Genomic DNA, 13,929 nt, shown 5'->3' with positions numbered 1-13,929 from the left:
ACGTCCGGCTCGCTGGCCGGCATGCACGCCCGACACAAAATGGTTCTCTCCTCTCTGTACACCCCCGTCCCCACGGGTACCCTGCCGGGGAGCCCATGGACGCGACAACGGCGGCAGCCGTAGGGTGCTCGAGCCCGCCGTAACGCTAGTGGTACACAATAGCTATGAGCTAACTAACGCTACGGCCGCCGCTGTTGTCGCGTCCACAAGCTCCCCGGCAGGACACCCGCGAGAACGGGGGCACACAAGGAGGAGAGAACCACCCCAAATCGAGCACTCATGCCGGCCGACAAGCCGGACACCGCGGTTGTTGTTAGCACAATAGTAGCCCACTGTGATGCACCGAGTGGGCCACCATTGATCAACATGCAGCGATGTGTAGCTTGCATGATGCGTGTGCAGTGCTTTGCCACACAGGTCTGAGAAGAGGACCTGCACATGATAGCAACCGGGAGCGTCGCGGAGCATTCAGCCTGCTGGCTACCTAGATCCACTTCAACCAGCCGAGCGTCGGGAGCTCCAGCAGCTTGTCGATGTGCTAATAGCCTGGAGCCAGCTACCGTTAGCTTGCAGAGGCTATTAGCACACCGACAAGCTGTGTAGCCAGCAGGCTGAATGCTCCGCGACGCTGGTTGAAGTGGATCTAGGTAGCCAGCAGGCTGAATGCTCAACGACGCTCCCGGTTGCTAACGCCGGCCCCGGCTGGTGCTAAGTAGCTAGCGATCGCTCCCGAGTCCCGAGAGCTAACGCCGGTCTGTCTGTCGAAGACCGAGGGAACCGCATCAGGCTTCAGCTGATTAGTGATCTTCTGGACAAGCCTTCCACCCTGCAGGTAGCAAGAATGGAGGCGGGCATTACTAAAACCACAGAGCCAATCACATCACCGTGCGCTATAAACAGCGCCCTGTGACGTGCACCAGGTCGTCAAATCAACATGACCTGATTTACTAGAGGCAAAGAGGGGATGGGCTGTAGCTGAGGAATTCGCCAATATAGTATTTAGGCCCAAAAACACATTGATACGAACTCCTATTACTATAATACAATGCTAGAGACTGAAAAATGACATTTATAATGCATAGCACCTTTAATGTTCGAAGCTTGTGCCATCGAACGAAGCTTTGAAGTATTTAAGACAGCCCTAGATTCCAGTGGTTACCCCTCTGGGGTAACTTTAAGATTCCCATTTTTGTGTGTGTCACTGTCTGCCCTACACCCCCTCCCAGGGGCGTAACTGACGCCGGGGACATCGGAAAGTGTCCCCCCCACGTTTTACCATCCAAAGAGCTGAGTCTGACTACCTGTCCTATTATTATGCAAAGAGCAGTAGATGGGGGTCACATTCTTGCCCTGCACGGGCCAAGTACCCACTCGCTAAAGTACTTGTCTTTGCATAATAATAGCTCGGGTCGTCAGCCGAGGTGTGTGTTAAAATACGTCAAACATATTGTTTACACTGTCTTTCTTCTATTATAACCCTCCCAAATCATATTCAGAAAGTATCACAGAGACTTCTATTGACCAAGGAATTAGTTATTATTTCGCGGTTTATTCACATAACGTTATATTGTTTACACTGTCTTTCTTCTATTATAACCCTCCCAAATCATATTCAGAAAGTATCACAGAGACTTCTATTGACCAAGGAATTAGTTATTATTTCGCGGTTTATTCACATAACGTTATATTGTTTACACTGTCTTTCTTCTATTATAACCCTCCCAAATCATATTCAGAAAGGCACACACAACATATTCCAGTTAACGGTATATTTTTTTAATGATTCGTTATGGCGTAATCAATACTTCCATGCGTATAAATTGCGTTCGCGACCTCCGTGTTTTGGGGGTAGTCATCAGAAACCTCGGATCCGGGATTCGCTCCCATCCGTCGGGCAAGAACTGTGGGTTTTCAGCCTCTCTCTCTGGAGCTTAACGGAGTTTCTGGAGGAGTTTCTGGAGGAGCTTGTCGCGGCTCATGCGCATGCGCACGCTCAACCAATCAGAGAGGGGTCTGCAGAAATAGAGTTCAACCAATCAGAGAGGGGTCTGCAGAAATGCGGCTACGAAATGTAGAGACGCAGAGGGGGGGGGGGGTAACCCCCCCTCATCGACGTCACTCGCCACGCCCCCAAATCTGTCCCCGGCACACATTGAGAGAGAGTTACGCCACTGCCCCCTCCCCCAATCCTGACAGAATGGACAAGCCATCACAGGACACAGCAGATGCCCTTGCGCTTGGTTCCCAAATATCAGCACATGGATGTGCTATTAATGCACAGGGAACCATGTTAGGCTCTCATGAGCATTATTCTTTGCACTTTCACAGAACAACAGAACACACATGCTGAGATGTTGAAACAAATCCCAGTTTTTGTGTGCGTATGCGTGTGTCCTACACCCCCCCCCCCAATCCTGACAAATACAGTAGTGTGTGTGTGTGTCTGATGGTGGATAACTTTTGTTTTGTTTCAAACACACTTACAATCTATTTGTGTTGGAGGCAAATGATTTGCTCACAACCACAAAACACCTGTATGATGACTTCATAATTCGACCATCATGTCCCAAATCTTTGGGTTATTGAAATATATTAGATTATATCATATTAGATTAGATTAGATTGAAATGTATTGTCATTATACAGCACAAGTACAGTACAATGCAAATGTAATTATTACTTACTCAGTATGTATGTACAGAGTTGTAGTATTAATATGTACTAATATACATATACAGTTTGTTGGATAATCGGGTTCTCGGCCAGTAATCTCTCTGTTTCCTGTGATGTCTGCGTTGTGTTGTTTATACCTTACTCCTCGTAGTGGCTGGCACCCTCTTATTCCCCGGTAATGCATCCGACTCAAAAGAAAACGACACACTGAAAACATGATCCCTTTCCTTGATGTTGATGTTTATTCTATAAACATAGCCTCTGTACCAGATGGAAAACAGTTCTGAAAGGTCTTTGAAGGTCTATTGAATTCCTTAATTCTACCGGTCTCTCCTGCTATCAGTTCGAAGATGGTTGAGGCCTAGTGGTTAGCCAAAAGCCTTCCCTGTTAGCCGAAGCTAGCGATCTCGTGGCATTCCCCACCCTCCGGCTATCGGAGGGTGAAAAGGGATCTCTGCTGTCTCTCTCTCTCAACGTCCCTACGTGTCAGCTTCGCGTCCTAGTCTGACTCAACTCGGAAGAACCCCCAGCTATGGAGTGTATTTCCCTAGCAACGGCTGTTAGCCATAGCAACGGCTATCTCTCTTAACGCATTGACCGCTGGTCATTGTGCCCATCTCATACCCCTCTCTGCCACCGTTAAAAGCCTATGGAGATGTTTACCTTCTTTGCAGGGCTATAACTTTTTAAATTGTATTGCTATATTGACATTACTATGGCCCATTCAACATCGATTATCTATCGTTCAGGATGTGGGAACGTTATACTTTTTCATTCATACATTGTTGTGTTAATACCTTCGAGAATATAAGTGTGTTTTTAATCTTTTCTGCTGTAATTCCAAAAAAACGCTAGTTATAGGCCCAAACGCATATGATAGATTATCGATTGCCGTTTCTTTCCCATACACGCTATATTAAAAGATTCAAATGTATATGATCGGTATACATTATGCTTCATCATGCGTGAAGGAAAGGGGGGGGGGGGTCGTTTATAATTCCTTGATCATCAGTAACGGCTTTATGTAGTATGGGTGATATATTGATCAGATGGTTTGCAGTGAAATGAATAAACAATCAAGCTGAAAATAACGTTATATTTCCCTTACCGTGGGCCAATGAGACTGGCGCAATAAACACCGAAATCATATAGATTATTAATTTTAGAAAGTGATCCATATGTACTATAGTGTCTGTCAGGAGTCCCGTAGCGAGATGTGACTGCCGGAGGAATTTCATCGATGCACCGATGGCACTGGCGGCGGTATTGAGCCATTGCAGTCACATCTAGGGTCCAGCTAGGCCGCTAGGGCATCAGGGGTAGGCTGGATGAAATATGAATGCCATGGCGAAAAAAATGAAATATTGATCTAAAAAACGCTGTACAGCGATCTTGGCAGACAACGCATGGCGGGCAATAACGCTGGAAAGCGTTTCCGGCGCTGGATGTGTTAACTGTTACTATAGTGACACCTCTGACACAAATCTTCCCCTACCAGCGGCCTGCTATCTCTGTTGATATTAAAGCCCAACATCCAGGTTAAACCCTACTGATCAATTATGGGTAGTTTACATCATTGGTATATAATTTCATTATTTATTTTTTTCCATTTGACACCGGAAATGCCAATCCGAAAGAGTTAAAAAGGTCCATGCACGAATAACATGCACGCGCGAATCAAAAAAGCTTATCAAACGCCGACGTCACTACAGGTGCATATTAATGAGCCGAATCTAAAAGCTTATCAGACGCTAGCACGGCCGTGACGTCACTTCAGGAAACGTATGCCTTATGTCCGTCCGGGTCATAGTACTAGATCAATGGTGGCCCACTCGGTGCATCACAGTTAGCCTATAGCTCTGCCGTCCCTGCTACAGTCGGGACCACTACACTGACGTTAGCCTATAGCCCGCCGTCCCTGCGGGTGGTTCTCTCCTCTTTGTGTGCCCCCGTCCCCGCGGGTGTCCCGCGGAGGAGCCCGTGGACGCGACAACAGCGGCGGCCGCAGGGCGCCCGAGCCTGCAGCGCTAGTTAGCCCATAGCTATCGTGTACCACTAGCCTTTACGGGCTCGAGCACCACACGGCCGCCGCCGCCGCGTCCACGGGCCCCCCGGCAGGGCACCTGCGGGGACGGGGTGCACAGAGAGGAGAGAACCATTTTGGGTCGGCCGTTCATGCCGGCCAGCGAGCCGGATGTCGGGATATGTTGTTAGCACAATAGCTACCAAGCTAAGCTATGTTAGCTACTAACGTTATAAACACAATATGTGTACAATGACACAATGATTTACATTATTACAAATATGGTAACGTGGTTGTGGCTTTTACAAATAGTGGTTAGCTTTATAGATGGATGGCTATAATCACGGAGCAATAGTGTTAGGTGAAACAGATACATTTTCATTCGGCTAGTAGTAGCAAGCATATATCTATGGTAGCAAGGCTCTCTGCCTGCAGTGCCTGCCACTAGCTGTGTGTGACTCTCAGCGCCCCCTGGTGAGCCCCCTGGTGCCCTGCACCTGCTTTGACGAGATCATTTCGATTACACACGCACGTTATGAACCATTGATTAAAATATCCACGTGCGTGGTGATTGTGTTGGGCAGACAAAATGTTTGATAAAAACGCTAAAACTGGGTCAATTTCAATACTTTTTTTTCCCTTCTTCATGAAAGTCACCGTTGGCCTAGTCCACATTGTTTATTGAACAAAAATACAACGTGGAGGTTGGCCTTTAACACCTCGGCCGATGACCTTGGCTCTATCACTCACACCCTGCTCTGTGGCTCTCCCACCATCTAACTTGGAAACACACACTGGCTGTCTCATCTTTTAAGATCTATAGATCCGTCAGAGTAGATGTCTGCTGTTATCTACAGATATTTACATTATATTATACACATATGAAAAACAAGTCGGATCTCACAATATGTACTAATATGTACATTTTCATCCATTTAATATATATTTTTTACATTGGATATGTGTGTCGATCTTTATTAGAAAACCCCTCTTGTGTTTTTCGTTCCTTCCACCAGGAGGCGCCTGGCTTGGGTCCAGTGGGCGGCGCTGGTCATCCTCTTCCTAACCATCGTCTCCCTGACAACGGGGTCTGGGGGCAGCCAGCAGGCTATGGCCGTACCAGGCCTCCACTCTAGGCCCCTCTCACCCCCCTCCAACTCCTGCCTCCTCTACACTGAACTGCTGGAGCAGATGAGGAACAGCAGGTAGCGCTCTCTATGAATGAATGAAAGAAATTAATTAATGTAAGGATAAGGGACATTTCCCCCCATTTTTTATTTATTTTTTATTTTGTACTCATAGGATGTACTCATAGGCGGTACTCATAGGAGGTACTCATAGGTTGTACTCATAGGTTGTACTCATAGGAGGTACTCATAGGATGTACTCATGGGATGTACTCATAGGATGTACTCATAGGATGTACTCATGGGATGTACAGTACTCATAGGATGTACTAATTTACATTTACATTTAGCTGACGCTTTTATCCAAAGCGACTTACAAGTTCTGTACGACAAGTCATTAGGAAGGGCACAACTCTATCAGCTGAGTAACAATGTCCATCAAAGTGTTGAGTGCTACAGTGTAGGTTAGTATATTAGGACTAGGGCTGTCAGTTTATCGCGTTAATTAGATTAATTAATTACACAGCAAGATCGCGTTATGAAAATTAACTCAAAATTAATTACAAATTATTATTATTATTATAAATTTTTTATTAAATCTTAAAAAAAAATTATCTCATTCATTCCATTAAGACGTACAAACGTAGAGTACATTTATAGACTTTTTTTTTTAAATGGTCCATTTGCATGTTCTTGGTATCTGAATCTATGGATCTCAGGGAATGTATTCCCAGTGTCAGAAATACTGTCTGTTACTAGGCTTGAGTAAATTGTAATGAACCAAATGAGGATAGCAATAAAAAAAATAAAAAATTGACTGTGAATAACACCATGCTAAAATTGACCAGACCTGAAAAATCGAAGCAAATGAATAAAGGGAAGATGATTAAACAGAATGTTTTGTAGATACAGTACTGAATTCTGCCATCCGGACACATGCAATTTGAAATATGATTATAGAATATAAAATATCAGGCCTAAAATGGTTATGCGATTAAAATGCGATTAATTAAGGGCGGTCAGGTGGCGTAGCGGAGATTGCGCTCGTCACCAATGCAGGAGACGCTGGGTTCGAGCCCAGCTCTCGGCGTTGCTACCAGCTTGGCTGGCCGTTCATACTAATACAATTGGCAGTATTAGGGGGTGGGAATCTGGCGTTGTGGACAGCGACGCCTACAGGTCAGGGCTCTGCGCTTGCTAAGCGGGGCAGGACTTGGTGGAGATAGCGTGCCCTCCCACGTGTTACACTTCACCAATGAGAGTCCTCGCTGCCAAGTGAAAAGTGTCACTGGCTTGACGGCGCACGTCTCGGAGGAAGCGTGCGTTCGACATCAGGACACCCTTGTACCTTTTTTTAATAGCCTGACAGCACTAATTAGGACAAGTGCATGACAGTAAGGTTAGTTAATCAATGTAGGGTTTGATCTTTTTATTTAAATTTTTTTTATTTCAGATAATGGTTGAAGAAGTGCGTCTTTAGTCGACGGCGACTAATTCTTTGAAATCCATTCTTTTTTCAAGGAAAGCACACGATTGAGGCAAAAGAATTAAGTATATACTGTACTCTTTTCAAATGATCTTTCCATATAAGCACTCAGAAGAAGGTGTGTGTTGTTTTACCTCAAGCATGTGCTTTCCTTAAAAATGTATGGATTTATCTATAGAATTCCAACCTGAGCATGACATAAGAGCAAAATGGCCACCCTCTGAATATGGTCAATTAGGGTATTTTACAGGCTTAGAGTTCCACAAAACATAGAAGGTACAGGAATGGCTTGAAGATACCTTATGGAAACACTATCAAACAGCGCATTTTGCCTGGAGGACTTCTTCAAGTCTGGCCCTACAATCCCACACGTTATTATGGGGGTGTACTTCGGTAGAAAATAGTTCCTACAGGAAACTGCTCACAACAAGGTCTGTGGTTTATCCCGAGTAACCGGGTCATGGTTTCTGGAAAGAGACGTTACTTTTTAGTTTTTCAAATGTATTTCTTTGGCGCTTTTGCACTCTGGGGCAGAGTGTTATTTAATTTTGACCAGAGTATTTACAGAGTCTTTAATTAAGGATAGAGTTTACTGACAGAATGCCACATTGCAACACAGAGAGACCCGGGTTACAGCAATGGCCCCTATAGCCTAGATTTATGTAGGATGACATGTTGCAACATGGAGATAACCAGGTTACAGCAATGGCCCCTATAGCTGTAGGATGGCGAGCTAACAAAGTATTTATACAGGAGAGTAGACAAAACTAAGTGGTACCTTGATATACAGACTGAGGTGTGTGTGTGTGTGTGTGTGTGTGTGTGTGTGTGGGATGTGAAGGCTATGTGGATTAAGTGTGTTTGTGTGCGTGTGGGATAGAAAGAGAGGCAGAGAGAGAGGGGGGGGGGCATGAGTGCAGTGAAGGCTATAGACAGAAGAAAGAGAAAGAAAGAAAGAAAGAAAGAAAGAGAAAGAAAGAAAGAAAGAAAGAAAGAAAGAAAGAAAGAAAGAAAGAAAGAAAGAAAGAAAGAAAGAAAGAAAGAGACTGAGAGAGAGAGAGTTGGTAAATGTCCCTGTCATGCCCCTTTAAGACCATGTGGGGAAGTGGTATTTAAGATATGTGTCCATTTCTCCCTGGTGTAGATGTTTATCATAATTACCACCCCTTGGATTCACTAGCTCTCCTGCCCCAGAAACTACTATCATCTACTGTACGTCTCAGTTAGAACAATGGGATGATGTGGCATCTCTTCTTTTCACAGAGCCCTTGTGTGATGATTTCGATGCAAAGCGCCCTTGTGGGTTTTCTCAACATATATTATAATAAATTAAATTGTGTGCCATCTATGTTTTTTTTAGAAGGCACATCATTTAATTTGTAGTACCCTAATAAACCTTTTAAAAAAAATTATGCAATGTATGGATTCATTGATTAGATTAGATTAAAATGCATTGTCATTATACAGCACAGGTACAGTACAATGAAAATATGTTTGACAGATATATAAAGTAGAGCAGGTATATTCAGAAAGATATGGATATATATATATATATATATATATATATCACAGAGAACTTCGAGCAATCCCTAAGTAATCAGTGAGGATTTATTTGGATAGTACTCATTCAGTCATTCATGAATTCAACATGTCTCCTCTTCCTCCTCCTCCTGCTCCTCCTCCTCCTCTTGCTCCTCTTCCCCTTGCTCCTCCTGCTCCTCCTCCCCCTGCTCCTCCTGCTCCTCTTCCTCCTCCTCCTGCTCCTCTTCCTCATCTTGCTTCTCCTCCTCCTGCTCCTCCTCCTCTTCCTCCTCCCCCTCCCCCTCCTCCTGCTCCTCAGTGCCAGTGAGTGGTGGGTGTCCTCCCTGCCAGGTCAGGCCTGGAGGGACAGGGTGGTGGGGCGTCTGCGCTCGCTGGGCGTGGGCCACGTGCTGCTCTTCCTGCAGTGCTTCATCTCCTCCATGGCCAACATCTACAGCGAGAAGATCTTCAAGGAGGGAGACCAGCTCACAGAGAGCATCTTCATACAGAACAGCAAACTGTAGGACCACACACACACGCATGCACACACACACACACACACACACACACACACACACACACACACACACACACACACACACACACACACACACACACACACACACATAATCACACTCACACATACACATACTCACACACATATACATACTCACACATACACATACTCACACACATACACATACTCACACATACACATACTCACACATACACATACTCACACATACACATACTCACACACATACACATACTCACACATACACATACTCACACATACACACACATACACATACTCACACATTCTCACACATACACACACACACACATACTCACACATACACATACTCACACATACATACACTTACTCACACATACACATACTCACACATACACATACTCACACATACTCACACATACTCACACATACTCACACATACACATACTCACACATACACATACTCACACATACTCACATATACACATACTTACACACTCACACATACTCACACATACACATACTCACACATACACATACTCACACACACTCACACATACACATACTCACACACTCACACATACTCACACATACACACACTCACACATACACATACTCACACACTCACACATACTCACACATACACATACTCACACATACTCACACATACACATACTCACACATACATACACATACTCACACATACACATACTCACACACACACATACATACAGTACACATACTCACACATACACATACTCACAGACAATGATGACACAATTTCTCATGCTCCTATTATTTTTGCTGTCATGTCTGTAACTCTTAACACATGACCCTTTTGGCCAGGTCTCTCTTGCACCCTGTTCATGGATCCCACTGGGAATAACCTTGTTAAAATAAAGCTTAAGTAAATAAACAAACATAAAAATACTATTAAACCACAGTAAACCAGTGACCATCCTGACCGTGACCCTGACCTTGGCTTCTGGTGTGTTCTGCTCCTCTGATGTAAATCATCTCGCGTGTCGCTCCAGGTACGCCTTCGGCCTGGTGTTCAACGCTCTGACCCTGGGGCTGGGCAGGGAGGCGCGGGGCCTCACCCAGCACTGTGGCCTCTTCCACGGACACAACGTCTACTCCCTCGGCCTGGTGGTGGTCACCGGTGAGAGCACCACACTTCATGTGTTTAGGCCTTAGAGGGGGGCGGGGGGATCGGGACAAAATAAAAACGACAGAGTGGAAAGAATTTCCGGATCATATCTATGAGGCAAAAGAGCCCCTCTTGCTATTGTGCTTTGTTTAAATCTTTTGTATTGGTTTAATGTGTGGGTTGGATTTCAGTGGGTATAGAGGAGGGGTTGCTACCACTGGCTACACCTCAGGCTCTACCAAGAGAGGTCTGGGGAAACTCAGTGTAATAAGTTACTAAACCCACACCTCAGGCTCTACCAAGAGAGGTCTGGAGAAACTCAGTGTAATAAGTTACTAAACCCACACCTCAGGCTCTACCAAGAGAGGCCTGGAGAAACTCAGTGTAATAAGTTACTAAACCCACACCTCAGGCTCTACCAAGAGAGGTCTGGAGAAACTCAGTGTAATAAGTTACTAAACCCACACCTCAGGCTCTACCAAGAGAGGCCTGGAGAAACTCAGTGTAATAAGTTACTAAACCCACACCTCAGGCTCTACCAAGAGAGGTCTGGAGAAACTCAGTGTAATAAGTTACTAAACCCACACCTCAGGCTCTACCAAGAGAGGTCTGGAGAAACTCAGTGTAATAAGTTACTAAACCCACACCTCAGGCTCTACCAAGAGAGGTCTGGAGAAACTCAGTGTAATAAGTTACTAAACCCACACCTCAGGCTCTACCAAGAGAGGCCTGGAGAAACTCAGTGTAATAAGTTACTAAACCCACACCTCAGGCTCTACCAAGAGAGGTCTGGAGAAACTCAGTGTAATAAGTTACTAAACCCACACCTCAGGCTCTACCAAGAGAGGTCTGGTGAAACTCAGTGTAATAAGTTACTAAACCCACACCTCAGGCTCTACCAAGAGAGGTCTGGAGAAACTCAGTGTAATAAGTTACTAAACCCACACCTCAGGCTCTACCAAGAGAGGTCTGGAGAAACTCAGTGTAATAAGTTACTAAACCCACACCTCAGGCTCTACCAAGAGAGGTCTGGGGAAACTCAGTGTAATAAGTTACTAAACCCACACCTCAGGCTCTACCAAGAGAGGCCTGGAGAAACTCAGTGTAATAAGTTACTAAACACACATCAGACCAACACAAAAAAAACTAACGTTACTAATGTTGCGTAACGCTGCTAAATACATTGCTCAGATTATCCTGCTAGCTAACGTTACTAATGTTGCATAACGTTGCTAACGTACGTTGCTCAGATTAGCCCGCTAGCTAACGTTACTACTGTTGCGTAACATTGCTAATGCACGTTGCTCAGATTAGCCAGCTAGCTAACGTTACTAATGTCGCGTAGCGTTGCTAACGCACGTCGCTCAGTTTAGCCCGCTAGCTAACCGGGTCCCCTTGTCTCCAAACTCCCATCCAGCTGCCCTGGGGCTGTCGGTGGCCTTCATCCTCAAGTTCCGGGACAACATGTTCCACGTGCTGACGGGGCAGATCACCACGGTGCTGGTCACCGCCCTCTCCCTCTACCTGTTCCACTTCCGCCCCTCGCTGGACTTCTTCCTGCAGGCTCCCGTCGTGCTGCTGGTCATCTTCATCTACAGCTCCAGCCAGCCCAAGGACCCCGAGTACCTGCTGCAGCAGGAGAAGCTGCGCGTCATCAACGGAGAGGTGTTCGAGAGGTCCCGAGGGGTGAGGACACACACACACACACAGCCATGTTTTCACGTGTTGTGGGGACATTCCATAGACTTACACTCATTCCCTAACTTCGCACCCTAAACTTAACCGTAACAGCTACATGCCTAAGCCTAACGGCCGAGTTACGTTTCAACGTCGGCTGTCACCGATATTTAGTGCGCAACATACTTCCACAGTCAGTTCAACGTTTGGGTTGCAGTGCACCGCCGAACCACTAGGTGGCCATGTTGCGTAAGTGTCGTACAAATGGCCATTTCTTTTTTCGATTTGGTCCATGTTTGTAATGTAGTTAATCACGATTAGGGATGTCCCGATCTGATAACGTGATCGGCGCCGATCACGTGATTTTCCGAAGATCGGGATCGGCACATTTAAAAAAAAAAAAAAAAATTTACTTTTTTTTCTTAAACTCGTCTTAAACTCATACTGAGGCCTTAGTTTTAAATTGCATATCATCATTCATTTATTTATTGTCACACAGAGCAGAAGAATTTTGCCAAAACAAACGTCAAATGATTTATGTCAAGGATTGCAATGCCTCGCTTGAATGAACATTCAGGGTGAATGTAATGTGAGAAATTGGGATGAAAAAATATATATATATATGTATATATATATATATATATATATATATATATATATATATATATATATATATATATATATAAATAAATTTTTCTTTTTTTGATCGGATCGGGAACGATCGGTATCGGTAGATACTCAAAATCACAAAAATGTGATCGGGACATCCCTAATCACGATCGATAGTGGAACGCTCCGACCGAGCTCCCGAGATGATAAATGGTAAATACGTCGGGCTCGGCCCAGGGAAGCGGCCAATCACAGCTCTGCGCTGTCCACGTCGGCTCGTGTCCATGTCGACATTCTCGGCCGGCTGCGTGTGGGCGTCGCCGGTAGGCTTGCGGGAGCTCGGCAGGCTCGCCACAACCTTCACAACCACTTTGACGTCTCGGTATGAATTAGGCATAACTCCTAAACCTAACCCTAAACCTTACCCCCCTAACGCTGAAATAGCTTCTTTACCTTGTGGGATCCAGCCACTGTCCCCACAATGACTAAACAGAATCTTGTTTTCATCACTTGTGGGGACCCCACTAAGGAAAACGAGGACACACACCAGACACACACACACACCACACCACACAGACACACACACACCGCGCCTCACTGCCCCACACAGACACACACACCGTGCCTCACTGCCCCACACAGACGCATACCGCCTCACTGCCACACAGACACACACACACCACGCCTCACTGCCCCACACACACACCGCCTCACTGCCCCACACACACACCGCCTCACTGCCACACAGACACACCCCGCGCCTCACTGCCCCACACACACACACCACGCCTCACTGCCCCACACACACACACCGCACCTCACACAGCTCTGTGTGGGACTTGTCATCCTGTGTAACGTTATTACTTTAATGCAGGGAGGAAGAATCCATTTCCCTGCAATGCGATTATTTAGACCTGTGAGCTGCCTTGCCTCAGATAACCCAATTACCGATGGGTCAGTGTAATCCATTAGTTTGCGAAGAGGTGGTTATCAGATGGAACTTCTCTCTATGGGAGGCTTTGTGAGGACGTGGGAGACAGGTGCTTCCTACTGTGGACATTACTATAGGTGGCACATTGTCCCAACCTGCAGAAGCTGACGTGTGAAATGGTATATGGTTTACTTTATATAGCAGCTTTTATACAAAGC

The 13,929-nt window shown here is 45.5% G+C and overlaps 1 protein-coding gene across 2 annotated transcripts in view; it reads left to right on the top strand.

Annotated features, from left to right (window-relative positions):
* Nucleotides 1-13,929, top strand: part of slc35a5 (solute carrier family 35 member A5) — a 46,161-nt gene that overhangs the window by 29,482 nt on the left and 2,750 nt on the right. For both annotated transcript variants that reach the window (XM_084311643.1, XM_084311642.1), the window contains 4 exons: nucleotides 5,713-5,901; nucleotides 9,150-9,350; nucleotides 10,379-10,506; nucleotides 11,912-12,180. In XM_084311643.1, the coding sequence (XP_084167769.1) occupies nucleotides 5,713-5,901; nucleotides 9,150-9,350; nucleotides 10,379-10,506; nucleotides 11,912-12,180 (787 nt within the window). The remainder of the gene's footprint in view (nucleotides 1-5,712; nucleotides 5,902-9,149; nucleotides 9,351-10,378; nucleotides 10,507-11,911; nucleotides 12,181-13,929) is intronic.

The sequence above is a fragment of the Notolepis coatsorum genome (genome assembly GCF_963971535.1).
Source record: "Notolepis coatsorum genome assembly, chromosome: 3".
Taxonomy (NCBI): Eukaryota; Metazoa; Chordata; class Actinopteri; order Aulopiformes; family Paralepididae; genus Notolepis; species Notolepis coatsorum.
The sequence above is the reverse complement of the archived record's forward strand: the minus strand, read 5'-3'. Positions and strand labels throughout refer to the sequence as shown.